The 15,615-nt window shown below is 38.9% G+C and overlaps 1 protein-coding gene across 5 annotated transcripts in view; it reads left to right on the top strand.

The window, feature by feature from the left end:
* The window catches only part of usp48 (ubiquitin specific peptidase 48), a 243,158-nt gene extending 227,944 nt beyond the window's left edge, over positions 1–15,214 (top strand). Inside the window, exons 22-28 of one of the 5 annotated variants that reach the window (XR_010016075.1) lie at positions 6,162–6,266; positions 6,877–7,038; positions 8,910–9,035; positions 11,741–11,789; positions 12,166–12,192; positions 12,550–12,626; positions 15,077–15,214. Coding sequence is in view for 3 of the 5 variants with exons in the window: in XM_063033067.1 (XP_062889137.1) it covers positions 6,162–6,266; positions 6,877–7,038; positions 8,910–9,035; positions 11,741–11,789; positions 12,166–12,192; positions 12,550–12,572 (492 nt within the window). In the remaining 2 variants the exon portion in view is untranslated. Of the gene's footprint in view, positions 1–6,161; positions 6,267–6,876; positions 7,039–8,909; positions 9,036–11,740; positions 11,790–12,165; positions 12,193–12,549; positions 13,808–15,073 lie in introns of those variants that run through there. The other 4 variants (XR_010016074.1, XM_063033067.1, XM_063033066.1 and 1 more) reach the window with 4 other exon arrangements.
* Positions 15,215–15,615: the final 401 nt, after the last annotated feature.

Below are 15,615 nucleotides of genomic sequence, written 5' to 3'. Positions count from 1 at the left end.
AAGGAGGGAAAAGATAAAATATGAAGGTAATAACAAAGAGATGAAATATGAAGGTAATAACAAAAATAACTAAAGCTTTTTCAGATATATAAATAGTAAAAGACAGGCAAGAGTAGATCAGGCTGCTCTGATCACCTCACTACAGGAAGGAATTGGATACTATAGAGAGAGTGCAGAGAAGATTTACAAGGATCTTGCCTGGATTGGAGAGCATGCCTTATGAGAATAGGTTGAGTGAACTTGGCCTTTTCTGCTTGGAGCGATGGAGGATGAGAGGTGACCTGATAGAGGTGTATAAGATGAGAGACATTGATAGTGTGGATAGCCAGAAGCTTTTTCCACGGCTGAAATGGCTAACACCAGGGGGCATGGTTATAAGGTGCTTGGAAGTAGGTACAGAGGGATGTCAGGGTAAATTTTTCACACAGAGAGTGGTGGGTGCTTGGAATGCACTACTGGCGACATTGGTGGAGGCAGATACAATAGGGTCTTTTAAGAGACTCCTAGGTACATGGAGCTTAGAAAAATAGAGGGTTATGTGGCAGGTTAATTCTAGGTAGTTTCTGGAGTAGGTTACATGATCGACACAACATTATGGGCCGAAGGACCTGTAATGTGCTTTAATGTGCTATGTTCTGTATTAAGATGATGCTGGAGAGGTAATAATGGAGGACAAAGAAATAGCAGACATAATGAACAAGTATTTTGCGCCAATCTTCACTGTGGGAAGACACTAGTATGCCGGAAGTTCATGAGTGTCGGGGGCAGAGGTGAATGGAGTTGATGTTACTAGGGAGAAGGTGCTTGGGAAGCTGAAAGGTAGATAAATCACCTGGACCAGGTGTACTACACCCTAGGGTGTAGAAAGAGGTAGCTGAAGAAATTGTGGAGGCAATAGTAATGTCTTTTAAGAATCACTAGTTTTTGGCATGGTTCCGGAGAACTGGAAAAATGAAAATGTCACTCACTCTTCAAGAAGGGGAGAGGCAGAAGAAAGGAAATTATAGGCTTGTTTGCCTGACCTCTAGAGGTTGGGAAGATGTTGGAGTCAATTGTTAAGGATGAAATTTTGGGGTACTTGCAGGCACATGATAAAATAGGCAAAAGTCAACACGGTTTCCTTAAGGGAAAATCTTGCCTGACAAGTCTGTTGTAATTACTTGAGGAAATAGCAAGTAGGATAGACAAGGGAGAATCGGTGGATCTTGTGTACTTCAATTTTTAGAAGGCCTTTGCAAGGTTCCCTACATGAGACTGCTTAGCAAGATTAGAGCCCAAGGTATTACAGGGAAGATACTAGCATGGATAGCACATTGGCTGATTGGCTTAAGAGTGGGAATAAAGGGAGACTTTTCTGATAGGCTACTGGTGTCTGCAGGGGTTGGGGTTAGCACTACTTTTTATATTGTATATCAATGATTTGGATGATGAAATTGATGGCTTTATAGCCAAGTTTGTGGACAATATGAAGATAGGTTGAGGGGCAGAGAGTGTTGAAGAAGCAGGAAGGCTACAGAAGCACTCTGACTGAATAAGAGAATCAACAAAGAAGTGGCCGATGGAATACAGTGTTGGGAGGTTTATGATCATGCACTTTGGTAGAAGGAACAAAAGCGTAGACTATTTTCTAAATTGGAGAAAATTTAGAAGTCCGAGATGCAAAGGGACTTGAGAGTCCACGTGCAGGTTTCACGCAGGATTAACTTGCAGCTTCAGTTGGTGGCGAGGAAAACAAATGCAATGTTAGCATTCATTTCGAGTGGACTAGAACAGAAAATCAAGGATGTAATGTTGAGGCTTTATAAGGCACTGATGAAGCCTCACTTGGAGTTTTGTCAGCAGTTTTGGGCCCCTTATCATGAGAATTGATGTGCTGATTTTGTAGAGAATTCAAACGAGGTTCACAAAAATGATTCTGGCAATTAAAGGCTTTTCATATCATGAATGCTTGATGGCTCTGGGCCTGTACTCCCTGGAATTTAGAAGAATGAGGGGCAATCTGATTAGCCTAACGTCGGTGGTGGGGAAACTGCTGGAGTCAGTTATCAAGGATGTGATAACAGCACATTTGGAAAGCGGTGAAATGATCGGACAAAGTCAGCATGGATTTGTGAAAGGAAAATCATGTCTGACGAATCTCATAGAATTTTTTGAGGATGTAACTAGTAGAGTGGATAGGGGAGAACCAGTGGATGTGGTATATTTGGATTTTCAAAAGGCTTTTGACAAGGTCCCACACAGGAGATTAGTGTGCAAACTTAAAGCACATGGTATTGGGGGTAAGGTATTGGTGTGGGTGGAGAATTGGTTAGCAGACAGGAAGCAAAGAGTGGGAATAAACGGGACCTTTTCAGAATGGCAGGCGGTGACTAGTGGGGTACCGCAAGGCTCAGTGCTGGGACCCCAGTTGTTTACAATATATATTAATGACTTGGATGAGGGAATTAAATGCAGCATCTCCAAGTTTGCGGATGACACGAAGCTGGGTGGCAGTGTTAGCAGTGAGGAGGATGCTAAGAGGATGCAGGGTGACTTGGATAGGTTGGGTGAGTGGGCAAACTCATGGCAGATGCAATTTAATGTGGATAAATGTGAAGTTATCCACTTTGGTGGCAAAAATAGGAAAACAGATTATTATCTGAATGGTGGCCGATTAGGAAAAGGGGAGGTGCAACGAGACCTGGGTGTCATTATACACCAGTCATTGAAAGTGGGCATGCAGGTACAGCAGGCGGTGAAAAAGGCGAACGGTATGCTGGCATTTATAGCGAGAGGATTCGAGTACAGGAGCAGGGAGGTACTACTGCAGTTGTACAAGGCCTTGGTGAGACCACACCTGGAGTATTGTGTGCAGTTTTGGTCCCCTAATCTGAGGAAAGACATCCTTGCCATAGAGGGAGTACAAAGAAGGTTCACCAGATTGATTCCTGGGATGGCAGGTCTTTCATATGAAGAAAGACTGGATGAACTGGGCTTGTACTCGTTGGAATTTAGAAGATTGAGGGGGGATCTGATTGAAACGTATAAGATCCTAAAGGGATTGGACAGGCTAGATGCGGGAAGATTGTTCCCGATGTTGGGGAGGTCTAGAACGAGGGGTCACAGTTTGAGGATAGAGGGGAAGCCTTTTAGGACCGAGGTTAGGAAAAACTTCTTCACACAGAGAGTGGTGAATCTGTGGAATTCTCTGCCACAGCAAACTGTTGAGGCCAGTTCATTAGCTATGTTTAAAAGGAAGTTAGATATGGCCCTTGTGGCTACAGGGGTCACGGGGTATGGAGGGAAGGCTGGGTTCTGAGTTGGATGATCAGCCATGATCATAATAAATGGCGGTGCAGGCTCGAAGGGCCGAATGGCCTACTCCTGAACCTATTTTCTATGTTTCTATGTTTCTATGAAACTTTTTGAATGTTTAAAGGCCTATGTAGAGTGGATGTGGAGAATATGAATCCTATAGTGGGGAGTCCAGCACCAGGGGGCACAACCTCAGAATAGAGGGGCGTCCATTTAGAACAGAGATGAGAAGGCATTTCTTTAGCCAGAAGTAGTGAATCTGTAGAATTCGTTGCCATAGGGGGCTTGGGAGGGCTGGTCATTCGGTACTTTTAAGGCTGAAGTTGATAGGTTCTAGATTAGTCAGGGGTTGAAGGTCGGAGAATGGGGTTGAGAGGGAAATGGATCAGCCATGATCAAATGGCAGAGGCGACTCAGTAGGCCGCATGGCCTAATTCTGCTCCTATATCTTAGGGGACTGTAGAGGGGTATTCTTAGGTTCCAGTGGTATCTGTGAGTTCAGAGCTGATGGCAAATGTTGGACTTCTAAAGATTTAGAAGGGATATCAGTTTGATGTATCTCTCATCTACTGCCTTCAGTTTCCATGGCTGACCATTGCATTTCTGGTCCACAACCATGCCCGTTTCTTTGTGCTTCTTCAGAAGACTTTGGACAGCACATCTTGAAATTACTGCTTGGGCGAGGCCTTGCTAATGCAGAATAACCACCTTGTGTCTTGTTGCTATGCTCACTCTTGTCATGGTGTAAGATTTGAAGGTTAAACTGTCTCACCTGCGACACCCTCAATTTTTAGTTTGGTTGTTCTTTGACCAGTTTGATTCCTTCTACACCCATTTCTGTTTCAGTTAAATCAGTTTAGTTCATTCAATTCATTATGTCATTGATCATTAGCAACTGTTTGTTATCTTTGTTTAACCATGCACTGGGCTATACTGTATACCTGTAAAGCAATCACGTTTTTATTTGAAAAATAGTCTATTACTTAATATGTTACTTTCTTTAACAAAAGACAAAAATAAACGTCTAAAACAAAATTTCTATAAAAAATCTAGGGTGCCTAAGACTTAACCTACAGTACCGTATGGAGGATCTAGATTATTCAGAGCCTTATATGCAATTAATAGTATTTTAACATTGATCCTGAAGGACACAGGCAGCCAGGGTAATGATGCCAACACGGATGAAATGTGCTCAGATTTTCTTTTTTTTTGATTAAGATTCTTGCTTCTGCTGCAGCTGACTTACTCTTTCTTAGGCAATCCTGAAAATAGTGCATTACAGTAATCTAATCAACTAAATACAAAAGCATGTATCAATATTTCTGCATCTTGAAATGTTATAAGAAATCAAACTTTTGTAGAGTTCCTTAAATGAAAGAACGAAGTCATAGTAATATGGTTAATATATGATTTGAAATTTAGCTTGGAGTCATTAATAACGCCGAAATTCTTTACTACAGGCTTGATATGGAAGGCCAGATAATCAAGTTTATTTCGAAGATTCACATTTTTTATTGCTACCAATAACCAACATTTCAGTTTTTTCCTTATTTAGTTTAAAGAAATTCAAACTTATCCAATCTATAATGCAGTAAGACACCAGACCAGAGGGTTTGGATCCTCAGGATCCTCTGGTGTAATAGATAAATACAGTTGCATGTTGTTTGCACAGCTGTAGTAATTCACCTTGTGCTTTAAAATAATCTGGCCTAATGGGAGCAGGTAGAGTGAGAACAACAATGGGCCAAGAATTGATGCTTGCAGCACACCAAACTCAATATCATGGATTTTGGACACATAGTTGCCTCAGCTAACAAAGAATTTTCTTCCTGTTATATAAGATTGAAATTAGCTTAAGGCAATACCAGAAAGACCTACCCATTGATTAAGGCAGTTTGTGATAATATTGTGTTCTACAGTATCAAATGCTGCGCTCAGATCTAAGAGAACAAGAACTGATTTGTTACCTGTGTCAGCATTGTGCTGCAAGTCATTAACTATTTTAAGTAATGCAGTTTCTGTACTACGATTTGATCTAAAACCTGACTGATTCTTGTCAAGATTAGAATTTTTATTTCTATTAAATTCTAAAATTTTACTTTGAAAGGGCTGGTTGCAAATGGGTCTAAGATTGTCCAAAACAGAGCAGTCTAGAATATTTTTCTTAAGGTGGGCTTAAGAAGAACTTGCAATCCCTACAATGTTATTAGCACCCTCATAGGATCAGAATGTGACATTGGACTGTTAGGATATCCTCCCCCATGCTTGTTCTGCCATTCAAGATGATTGTGAGTGATCTTTTAGTTGCGTATTATTTTCCTGCACTACTCTCACAGATAAAACACTGCCTCCTAATGAGTGAATTGACTTCCTGTGAGGCATCCGTTCTTGCAGAACAGTAATCTACTTGTGCCAGAGATATGTTCATTGCTGCAGTAGAAGGCAATGCCTATAATGTCAGAATGTCCCAGGAACTTTGAATGGCCTCAGTCTGTGATGATCAGGAAACAGATGCCTGCTGTTCTGCTGTTAATTGTGATGGTAGCTTCCAGCACAGTGTGTTTCACTTCCAGAGCAAAAGTGATGCACTGCATAACTTCCTACAAGTACTTCTGTGATATGCTGCGCGACATTTCACATTGACAGTCAGAGGTCAAAGGGTATAGGGAGGGATTGTCTATCAGGAAGTAAATGTTTCTTTTTGATTGTCAGAGAGTATGTCAGTGAGCAGAGTGTCATTGTGTGGCTTAGTTCTGCCTATTTCTAGTTCGCTTCTATTCTGAAACAGTAATTATATGTTTCGCCTAAAAGTGTAACTAGTTAATATTGTCATAACATTGTCAGATCATCATTGCATTATTCCTCAGGTAATGAAAGAAGGTGCACCAGAGCTAAACCTGAGTGGTTCTGAGGTTGAGGAAGACAGAGAGGAAGGCAAAACAGAAGGAGAGAAGGATCCTGATTTCAGCCAGGTGATATGCATTTGACATTTGAAGCAATGTGTCAGAAACAAGTGACCGCCAAAAATCTCATTGATCTTTAACCTGAAATGCTGAATCTGTTTCTCTTCATACATATGTGGCCTGATTAGCTAAGCATTTTCAACATATTATGATTTTTAGATTTCCAACATGTCAACCTACTTGTATACATAAGATTATTCAATTAGTACTGAAATATTAAATACACAACAAGGAATGTTTTGACTGCATTGTGTAATCATCTTGGACTATGGCTTGAACTGCCTTGAAATTACATTCATACTGGCAAGCAATTGCATTATCAATCAGCAGCTTTAGAAATAAATTATCATTCAAACATAATCTTTGAACAGATAGTAATAGCATTACAACTGAACAGGAAATGATAGATAAACAAGAACAAGAGCTTGCCTAGAATTAATATCAGATGATCTAGACAAGGTAGTCAACAGCTGGCCACTGAAAAATTAAAGGAATTAAATAGTGACTGAACTTGAAATGCTGCACTGATTACACATTTGTATTTGGAAGGAACAGATGATCTTTTATTTTCCTGTTGTGTAGATGCTTGTTGAGATAGAATTCCAAACTTCTGTTTCAGAGTAATGGAGCAAAGCGGCGGAAATTGATGCACCCTTGTATTGGTGGTGGCAGTAGCACGTACTATAAACAGGGAATTCGACGCAGTACACGGCATAGAGTTCGTGGGGAAAAGGAGCTCATTGTGTCAGCCAATCAGACTCTCAAGGAGTTGAAAATACAGGTAAAAATACTTGCATGTATTCTTGGAGTATTAGAGTTGTTGGTTTTAGGTGAAGTACATTCTCTTGATGTACAGTGGAAACCTGCATCAAGGAGCACAGGAGATGTATCCATTTCAGTTACCCTGAGAAATTCGCGGGAGCCGAACATTGCATTCGCAATGGCTATAGGATTGACTTCAACAGCACAAAACTACTGTGCCTCGCCTATGGGTTTTGGGACTACCTGGTAAAAGAGGCCATTGAAGAAAAATGAGAGTAAATAAATTTTAACAAAGAAAAAGATCTGCCTCTAAGTAAGAACTGGAATTCGATTGTAAACAAGGTGGGAGAGCGGAATCGTGATTGACTGAGGACTAACCGATCAGGAGGGATGGACTACGGGGGTAAAAATACCACCAGGCTAGACATGCCCAGGCATCATCCCTGATGAAGGTAGCAGAGTTTGTCATCGAAAAGTCGGTTATAATTGATACCTGTACCCAGCTGGAAGCCCGAGAGGAGTTTATTCATACATTTCTCTTAATTGAGCTGATTTAATCAGTAGGGTAACATACCAGGAGAACTGATTGTTGTACTATATAGTTAGGGTGCTTAAGATCTTCACACAGTACCTTTGTCACAAAAAGAAAAAAAATTCATGACATTTGTGAGTGGTGATAAAGCTGATCCTGATATGGGTCTCTCGTGTGGACTGAGAGTGGGAAGGGGGCAGGGAGAGGAGCATCATGGTTGGGCAAAGGGGAAGCAAGAGGGGAGGGAGCAGGAAGCACCAGAGAGACATTCTGTAACATTCGATAAACCAATTGTTTGGAATTTAATGACCTTGCCTGGTGTCTTATGGCTGGGTGTGACTATAGCCGAGCCACACCCCTGCACCTAGTATTCCTTCTCTTCCACCTGTCCCACACCCCTACATCCTCAGCATTCCCAACATCCTTTGCTCCTGCCAAATTTACAAACTCACTCTCTGTTCCATGATGACAATGTGTGTGTGTGTAAATTAGGTAATATAGTATATATTTATGTATATGTAAAGCAAGTTGGATGCCTGGTGTAAAAAGCAGATTAATAGAGTTCAGATTTGTCAAAGCATATTAGACATGTTTGGATCATTTATGATCTGAAAATTTCAATTATATGAAGTCAATAAGCATAGGAATGTACCAGACAACAAGATATCAATAGAATCTGCTAAACTTATTTTTCAGCATTTGGCCTGAATCCTTCTATGTCATGGGCAGATCTTTTCAAATTTTTTACTGTTATTATAACTTTCTCCCCTACTGTATTGGGTTTTAATTAATGGCACCTCTGAGTACATGGGCTGAACCAGTGACAAGAAGTTCTGTTAAGAACTAAAGGAAACCTAAGTTTAGTTATTAAAGAGTGGTGTTGTGGGATGAGGTTTCTTTTGGTTGCATTAGAGTTGACAATGATCATAGATCCATTAAAAGTAGTTCTGTTTTTTAACATATTTGTTTCCATTAGTGGAATTAAAATAGAACAATATAAAAGAAATGAAAACTCAACTGATAAAGCAGATGTACAATTTAAATTGATGCTCTAGAGCAGGGGCTCCCAACCTGAATATCGTAGACCCCTTAATTAATGGTCCATGGCATAAAAATTGATGGGAATGTGAAATGTTATTTCAGCAGATGCAATGTATACTGATGTGCAATAATATCCCAATATGCCAATTCATGAAGCAGTTATCAAATAAACCATGATTTATATTAATAATGCACTTTTTGAATTTCCTCCTATTGTTAAAAATAAATATTTGTTAGCTTTAGATAATGCTAGGAATGTGTGTAGGTTGTCCACGTAAGCAATTTCTGATATACAGCTATAACTTCTCCTTCTATAGATCATGCATGCATTTTCTGTCGCACCGTTTGATCAGAACTTGTCATTGAAAGGACGGATGCTAACTGATGATACTGCCACACTGGGCAACCTGGGAGTAATCCCAGAGTCAGTTATTCTACTAAAGGTATTATTTGACATACTTTTGTTATTGCTGATATTATGATGCTTTTATTTATTAAAGCCATGATATATTGGATATATGTTGACTTTAATATAGTCAATTACTTTAACTTAGTCAACGGTATATTAACTTAGTATTCAGTTATTTGCTAGCAGTATTCTGTAATCTAATCTCAGCTTTTGTTTATAATGAATAACATCAGTAGGTTAATTTGTAGGTAAATTGTGCCATGATTAGGCTAGGGGTAAATCAAGGGTTGCTAGCTGGTGTGGTTCAAAAGGCTGGAAGGGCCTACTCGTGCTCAGTAAATAAAAAATATCCTCAGTCTTCAGCTCCTTTATTAGTGCATTTCATTGCATGTATTCCTTAATAAACACAAGGCCACTGTAATTGGACTGCCTGTAACCCATGGAAATGGCCGTAGGTTGAAATCACCTAAGAGCTTGAAGTTTGAACCTCTCATAGTCATGGCATATAAAATATGAGCAACATTAAAAAAACATTGGAGGGACTCAGCATGTGAAGCAGCAACAATGGAGGAAAATGAACGTTGATGTTTTAGACCAATACCCTTCATCAGGACTGGAAAGAAAGAGGGCAGAATCCAGAATAAAAGGGAGAAGGGGGAGAGGGAGTAGTATAAGCTTGTGGGTGACAGGTGATTCCAGATGATGGGGCGAAGATGGGAAGGTATGTGTATCATGGGGGTGGGGGGGGGAGATGTTGCCAGAAACTGGGCAGTGATAGGTGGAAGAGGCAAAGGGCTGGAGAAGAAGGAATCTGATAGGAGAGAAGAGTAGACCATGGAATAAAAGAAATGGGATGGGGAACTAGAGGGAGGATGGTGAAGGTTATGGGAGGCAATGAGGGCAGGGGAAAGGAGGCAGTCAAGGTAAAGTCCAGAAAGATAAAAGTATACAGGGGTAAGGGGGGAGGAAACAAAGGGGAGGGGTTACCTGAAGTTGGAGTAACAGATGTTGATGCTGTCAGATTAGAAACCACTAAGACAGAGGTCTGTTGTGCTGATTCTTCCAGTATCTTAATACATGTCCATAACTTTCTCCTATATCTACAGCATTTATATTTGGATCTAGAGTTACATATCTGGTTATTTTAGTATGAAGTATTTCAGTGTATTTCAGTTTCAAATGGCTGTTAAATTTCTACATTAAAAATGATATAGGCATTAAATAAATAATATAAGTATTTAGCTGAAGCCTTGGAATGTATGCGGATCACTGGACTGGTTATCTTTTACCTGAACAGACTCTTTACATTCTCTCTTGATGTAGCAGCATTATCTTTAGAAGTGTGTGATAAATTCACATACCTTAATCCAACAAAACAAGAAAAGATTAAATGCCTTCATCGTATTTCCTTTTTCTATATGCTTTTGATCTCTACAACAAAAGACCATAAGATATAAGAGCAGAATTAGGTCATTTGGTCCATCGAGTCTGCTTCGCCATTTCATCATGGCAGATCCAATTCTCCTCAGCCCCATTCTCCTGCCTTCTCCATAAATCCTTTCACGCCTAACCAATCAAGAATCTATCAGCCTCTACCTCAAATGTAGCCTGTGGCAAAGATTTCACAGATTCACTACCCCCTGGCTAAAGAAATTCCTCCTCATCTCCATTCTAAAAGGATGCTGCTCTTTTCTGAGACTGTGTCCTCTGGTCCTGGACTCTCCACCATAAGAAACATCCTCTCCACATCCACTCTATCAAGGTCTTTCACCATTCAATAGGTTTCAATGAGGTTACCCCACATTCTTCTGAACTCTAGTGAATACAAGCCCAGAGCCATCAAATGCTCTTCATATGACAAGCCATTCAATCCTGGAATCATTTTCGTGAGCCTCCTTTGAACCCTCTCCAGTTTCAGCACATCCTTTCTAAGATAAGGAGCCCAAAACTGTTCACAGTACTCCAAATGATGCCTCACCAGTGCCTTATAAAGCCTCAACATTATATCCTTGTGTTTATATTCCAGTCCTCTTAAAATGAATGCTAACATTGCATTTGCCTTTCTCACCACAGAATCAACCTGCAAATTAACCTTTAGTGAAGCCTGCACAAAGATTCCCAAGTCCCTTTGCGCCTCAGTTTTTTTAATACTTTCTCTCCATTTAGAAAATAGACAACCCTTTCATTTCTTCTACCACAGTGCATGGCCGTACATTTCCCAACACTGTATTCAATCTGCCTCTTCTTTGCCCATTCTCCTAATCTGTCTAAATCCTTCTGGAGCCTTGCTACTTTCTCAAAACTACCCGCCCCTCCACCATATCGTCTGCAAACTTTGCAAAAAGCCAACAATTCTAACGTAAAAGAATTGGTCTCAACACAGACCCCTGTGGAACACCACTAGTCACTGGGAGCAAACTAGAGAAGACTCACTTTATTCCCAGTCTTTGTCTCCTGCCAATCAGCCACTTAATAAACATGTTAATTCACCATTAGTTTTGCCACAGACCAGGTAAATCCAAATGGCCTATTGTTTTGTGTTCATAGCAATACAAAGCAGAAATTTTCTGCAAATTTTTAATTGTTTAATTTGTTCTTAATAATATAATGAAAATTCACTTGAAGTCATAACATATGCCATGGGTAGCAATTTAATCTAAAATCATAAAATGTTACTGAGTTGAGTATAAGCTTGTGGCCAGTATTGTGAATTTGCTTTCATTATCTTCTGCACCTTAGGCTGATGAACCAATTGCTGATTATACAGCAATGGATGATATAATGCAAGGTAGGAAATTTTACTAATAGATTTATCAATATAGCTTATCAATTCAACTTAATTTTCCATGTAAAGTGAGCAATGGCTTTTTCAGTGGAAGATTATAATCAATAAAGTTCAAAGTAAATTTATTATCGATGTACATACCCAACAGGATGAGTGACAACCAATGTGTAAAAAAAATCAACAAATTGTATAAATATAAAAAGAAAGAGAAAAATATGATAACAATAAATAAGCAATAAATATTGAAATAGTTATCATTTTGATTCTAAATTTTAATGAAGAATAATAGTTAATTCCTTTTTTATTTTATAAATTGAGTTTTTTGATTTTATAACTTTTTAAATTGCAGCTCTTAATTAATATGTCACTCTTTTTCCAGTGTGTATGCCTGAAGAGGGTTTTAAAGGTGAGTTTATAAAATTAAGTTTGTGGTTTAACACTATAAGTATTTCTGCAATCTGTCATTTTTTGTGGTACACAATACCCTAAATATTAGTAAATGATTTGGTAAGAGTCAGTACGCCCAGTAAATGATATTTTTTGTTTTCAATCTGAATTGTTAGCCCAAGCAGTGATATTTTGCTCGCTATCAGTAATGCTATAGCAAGTTTGGATGTTGTTTGCCTAGATTATTAGTCACACCTCCTTTTCACTCTTTTGTTGGTAGAGTGAGGGGGATATGTTATAAGCATAATCACTTGACTATTAATGACATTATTTGGTCATGAAGAATTGTTAAACAGTGGCATGGTTGTTGTTGCAGGTACTGGTCTGTTGGGCCACTGAAGTGATGACACCTGCTTGCTGAAGCTAACTGAATGGAAGTTGGAAGTGGGAAAAGTATGTGGGTAAAATCACTTGGACATTGCACTGGGCATATGCACACTGACTTGGTTTATACTTTTAAAAAGAAATGACCAGTCTTTAAATTTGCTTGCAACTCCTGCCTTTATATGCAAAAGTGCAGTGTCTTGAATGTGGCTCAAAGGGCGATAGAGGAAAGTAAATCACTTAATATGCTGCCTTGGCATAGGATGATGGCCAGATAATTGACTAATATCAGGGGAAAGATGTTCCTCTCAGTTCACTGTGTCTAAAAATGTGTTTGAAACATAAGTGGTTTCTTGATGGCTAATGTATCCCAGCAGCTTGAAGTAAAGTTCCCTCCACGGGCACTTATAACTGTTGGTTTTGTTATTGGCCACTTGACCAGTAATGACTTTTTTTGTGTGATCCCACCACACAATCGATTTTGCTTAGAATGACACACCAAATTGACCTTAAAATTGTGTAATATCAAGTTAATTTCTGTAATAAATATCAGATTAACACATCAGAGCTGCATTTCAGAATGTAATATGCAAAAATAAGATGAATAGGTTTAATATTCTACAAGTATGAAAGAGATCCTCACATTTGCAACTTAAGCTGTGTACACAGTGGAGTAGTTGCCTGCATTATTACATAAGTAATGTCTCCTAATGTGTTCAAGTAATATTGTACTAGGACCACTGAAGTGCTGTAAATAAATGCAATGCTTCCTGATTTAATACATTTTACTGTTTTGTTTTCTTTTGATACAACATTTGCTTGAAAAGGAATTGAATGTGTGCTACAGTGGGTTTTTTTTTCCAAATCCTGTTAAAAGGGTTGTACAAACTGCGTTTATTGTAGAAATGCTGTGGTAAGAATGACAAATCCACTAGAGTTGTTATATTGCTTAACTTTACTGTAATAAAATAAAAGAAGAGATGGTTGCAGAAAATGTGATTTATTTTTTAAGATTAAGCCTGAAGATGTTGAGGCACTGACCAGACCCGCCTATATATTTTAATATTGAATACATAATGAGTAAAGGCAGTGTTTAGTATAAACATAGAGAAATCTCTGAGCAACACACTTTGTATCCAAATTACTGTTCAGAATTCCGTGCCTTTGTCTTGTCTTCGTCTCTCAGTGGCCCTTTATGTAAACAATTTTGTATTACAGATACAAAAGTTAAGTTTGTACTGGTAGGCTAATTTATTAATTATAGTCAAAGATCAGCCCGATGGTAAATTGTTCTGGAGTCATGAAGGCCCACTTCAGATAAAAGATAATACATTGAAAAAGATTAGGAAGAGAGTAAAAAATAGGCAAAAAAAAAGTAGTTGGAAATGACAAATAAAAACAGGAAAATGCAGAGAGGGAAAAAGTGGATGTTTCAGATTGAAGCCCTTTCATTGGAACCAGTCCCCATCGTTGGCAGTCTGAACAGATAGTTCCTTCCATTACACGTTGATCAACCTTCCCACCACACCTTGCCCATTCAAACTTCCCATACACATGCAAGAAATGGAAGAGCATGTCTTTCCCCATTGGCCACTATTCCAGGTGATCATCAATTTGTATTGCGGCTACTTTAAACTGCTGCATGTACGCTCATTACAATTCCTTCCCTAAACTGCAGAGATCAGGAATAGAATGGATGATTTTTTTCACTAAACGTAGTCAACATGTGTGACCATGAGTGTCCACTCATGTTCTGATTTAAATCCCTCTGCTGATACCTCTTTGTCTTCTGCTTCTAGTATGTTTAATTAAGCTCAACAGAAGCTTAAGAATCAGCACTTAATCTTTCAGTGAAGCATTTGGCATCCTTAGGGACACACCATTGACTTCCACAATTTCACTTAATAGCTTCTCTTTTATTGTGAACATTGATGCTGGTATTTTGTTTAGCTATTATCATTTGCAGTGTCACCAGATCCAAATTGTATTGCCTGTCCTGAGTTCTCTCACCCCATTTATCATTTAATACTACACTCCATCCACCTCTATTCTTCTTTTTCCTTCGCTGACTTCCTGAAATATTTACTGTTTTCTTCCCAAAGGGACTCTTGATCTAAGTGTTTGCGTCATATTTTGCTTTTCAGCTACCCAGAACCTATGTGCATGAATGAGTTGGATGTTTATTATTCATCATATTTCTGAAACATCTTTCATATATTGCAATAACTCTCCCCTGCGATGTGGGAGCACTAGACTGACGGTAAATAATGTTGCAGAAAATTTTTTTTTTATTGCTTTAGCCACCTGAGCACAATATCATGAACGACAGTTTATAACCCTGGGGAATTCTCCTCAGTGCTGTGGAAATGCATTAGACTCGTTTTATCGCACAGTAGACTGCCTATTCTCTTGTCATACTCACTGAATGCCACTCTTTTGCACATATCAAGAATGTGCTGGCAAAAATCTGGCTAATATTTAACATTTAATGTGATAACCTTTATGTGTTTTGTTAGCAGGTTCAGTTGGGACTCAGCATGATATAATTTCTAGTAAGTGTAACAACATGTGTCTCAGATCTGCACCTTTCAAAGCAACTTTCAACTCCCAGATGTTCACCAAGAGCTGTAAACAACTGAAAATAAAGATGCCTCTGATTACAGATTACTGTGATTTGTCTTTAAAAGCAGTAATAAAATCTGTCTTGAATATTGTAAGTTATGAAAGGAAAGAAATGGTTGTGTTGGTTAAACTTAATTAGAATTTTGGCAGCCAAACTACCAAATCACATGTGCTTGTTAGTTATATTGAAATCATTGCATCTTTCAGAAATGGAGGATTTGTTACTACTTATGAAATACGAAAAGAGCAAGATTAGTGGACTCAACCCCTCCAGCCTGTCCTCAGTATGACCATATCTGATCTACACAGGCAGCTGGATTTATGATGGTTGAGGACAGCTTACGGAAGTCAAGAGGATAAGGAAGAAAGAAATAAATGAAAGCAAGCAGGAACTGGAGGAGAGGGCACACTAAGGAAGGCAGTTGGCAAAAGTAGG

The sequence above is a fragment of the Mobula hypostoma genome, chromosome 25 (genome assembly GCF_963921235.1).
Source record: "Mobula hypostoma chromosome 25, sMobHyp1.1, whole genome shotgun sequence".
Classification (NCBI taxonomy): domain Eukaryota; kingdom Metazoa; phylum Chordata; class Chondrichthyes; order Myliobatiformes; family Myliobatidae; genus Mobula; species Mobula hypostoma.
Note: the sequence above shows the minus strand (reverse complement) of the source record. Positions and strands in the feature narration are given on the sequence as shown.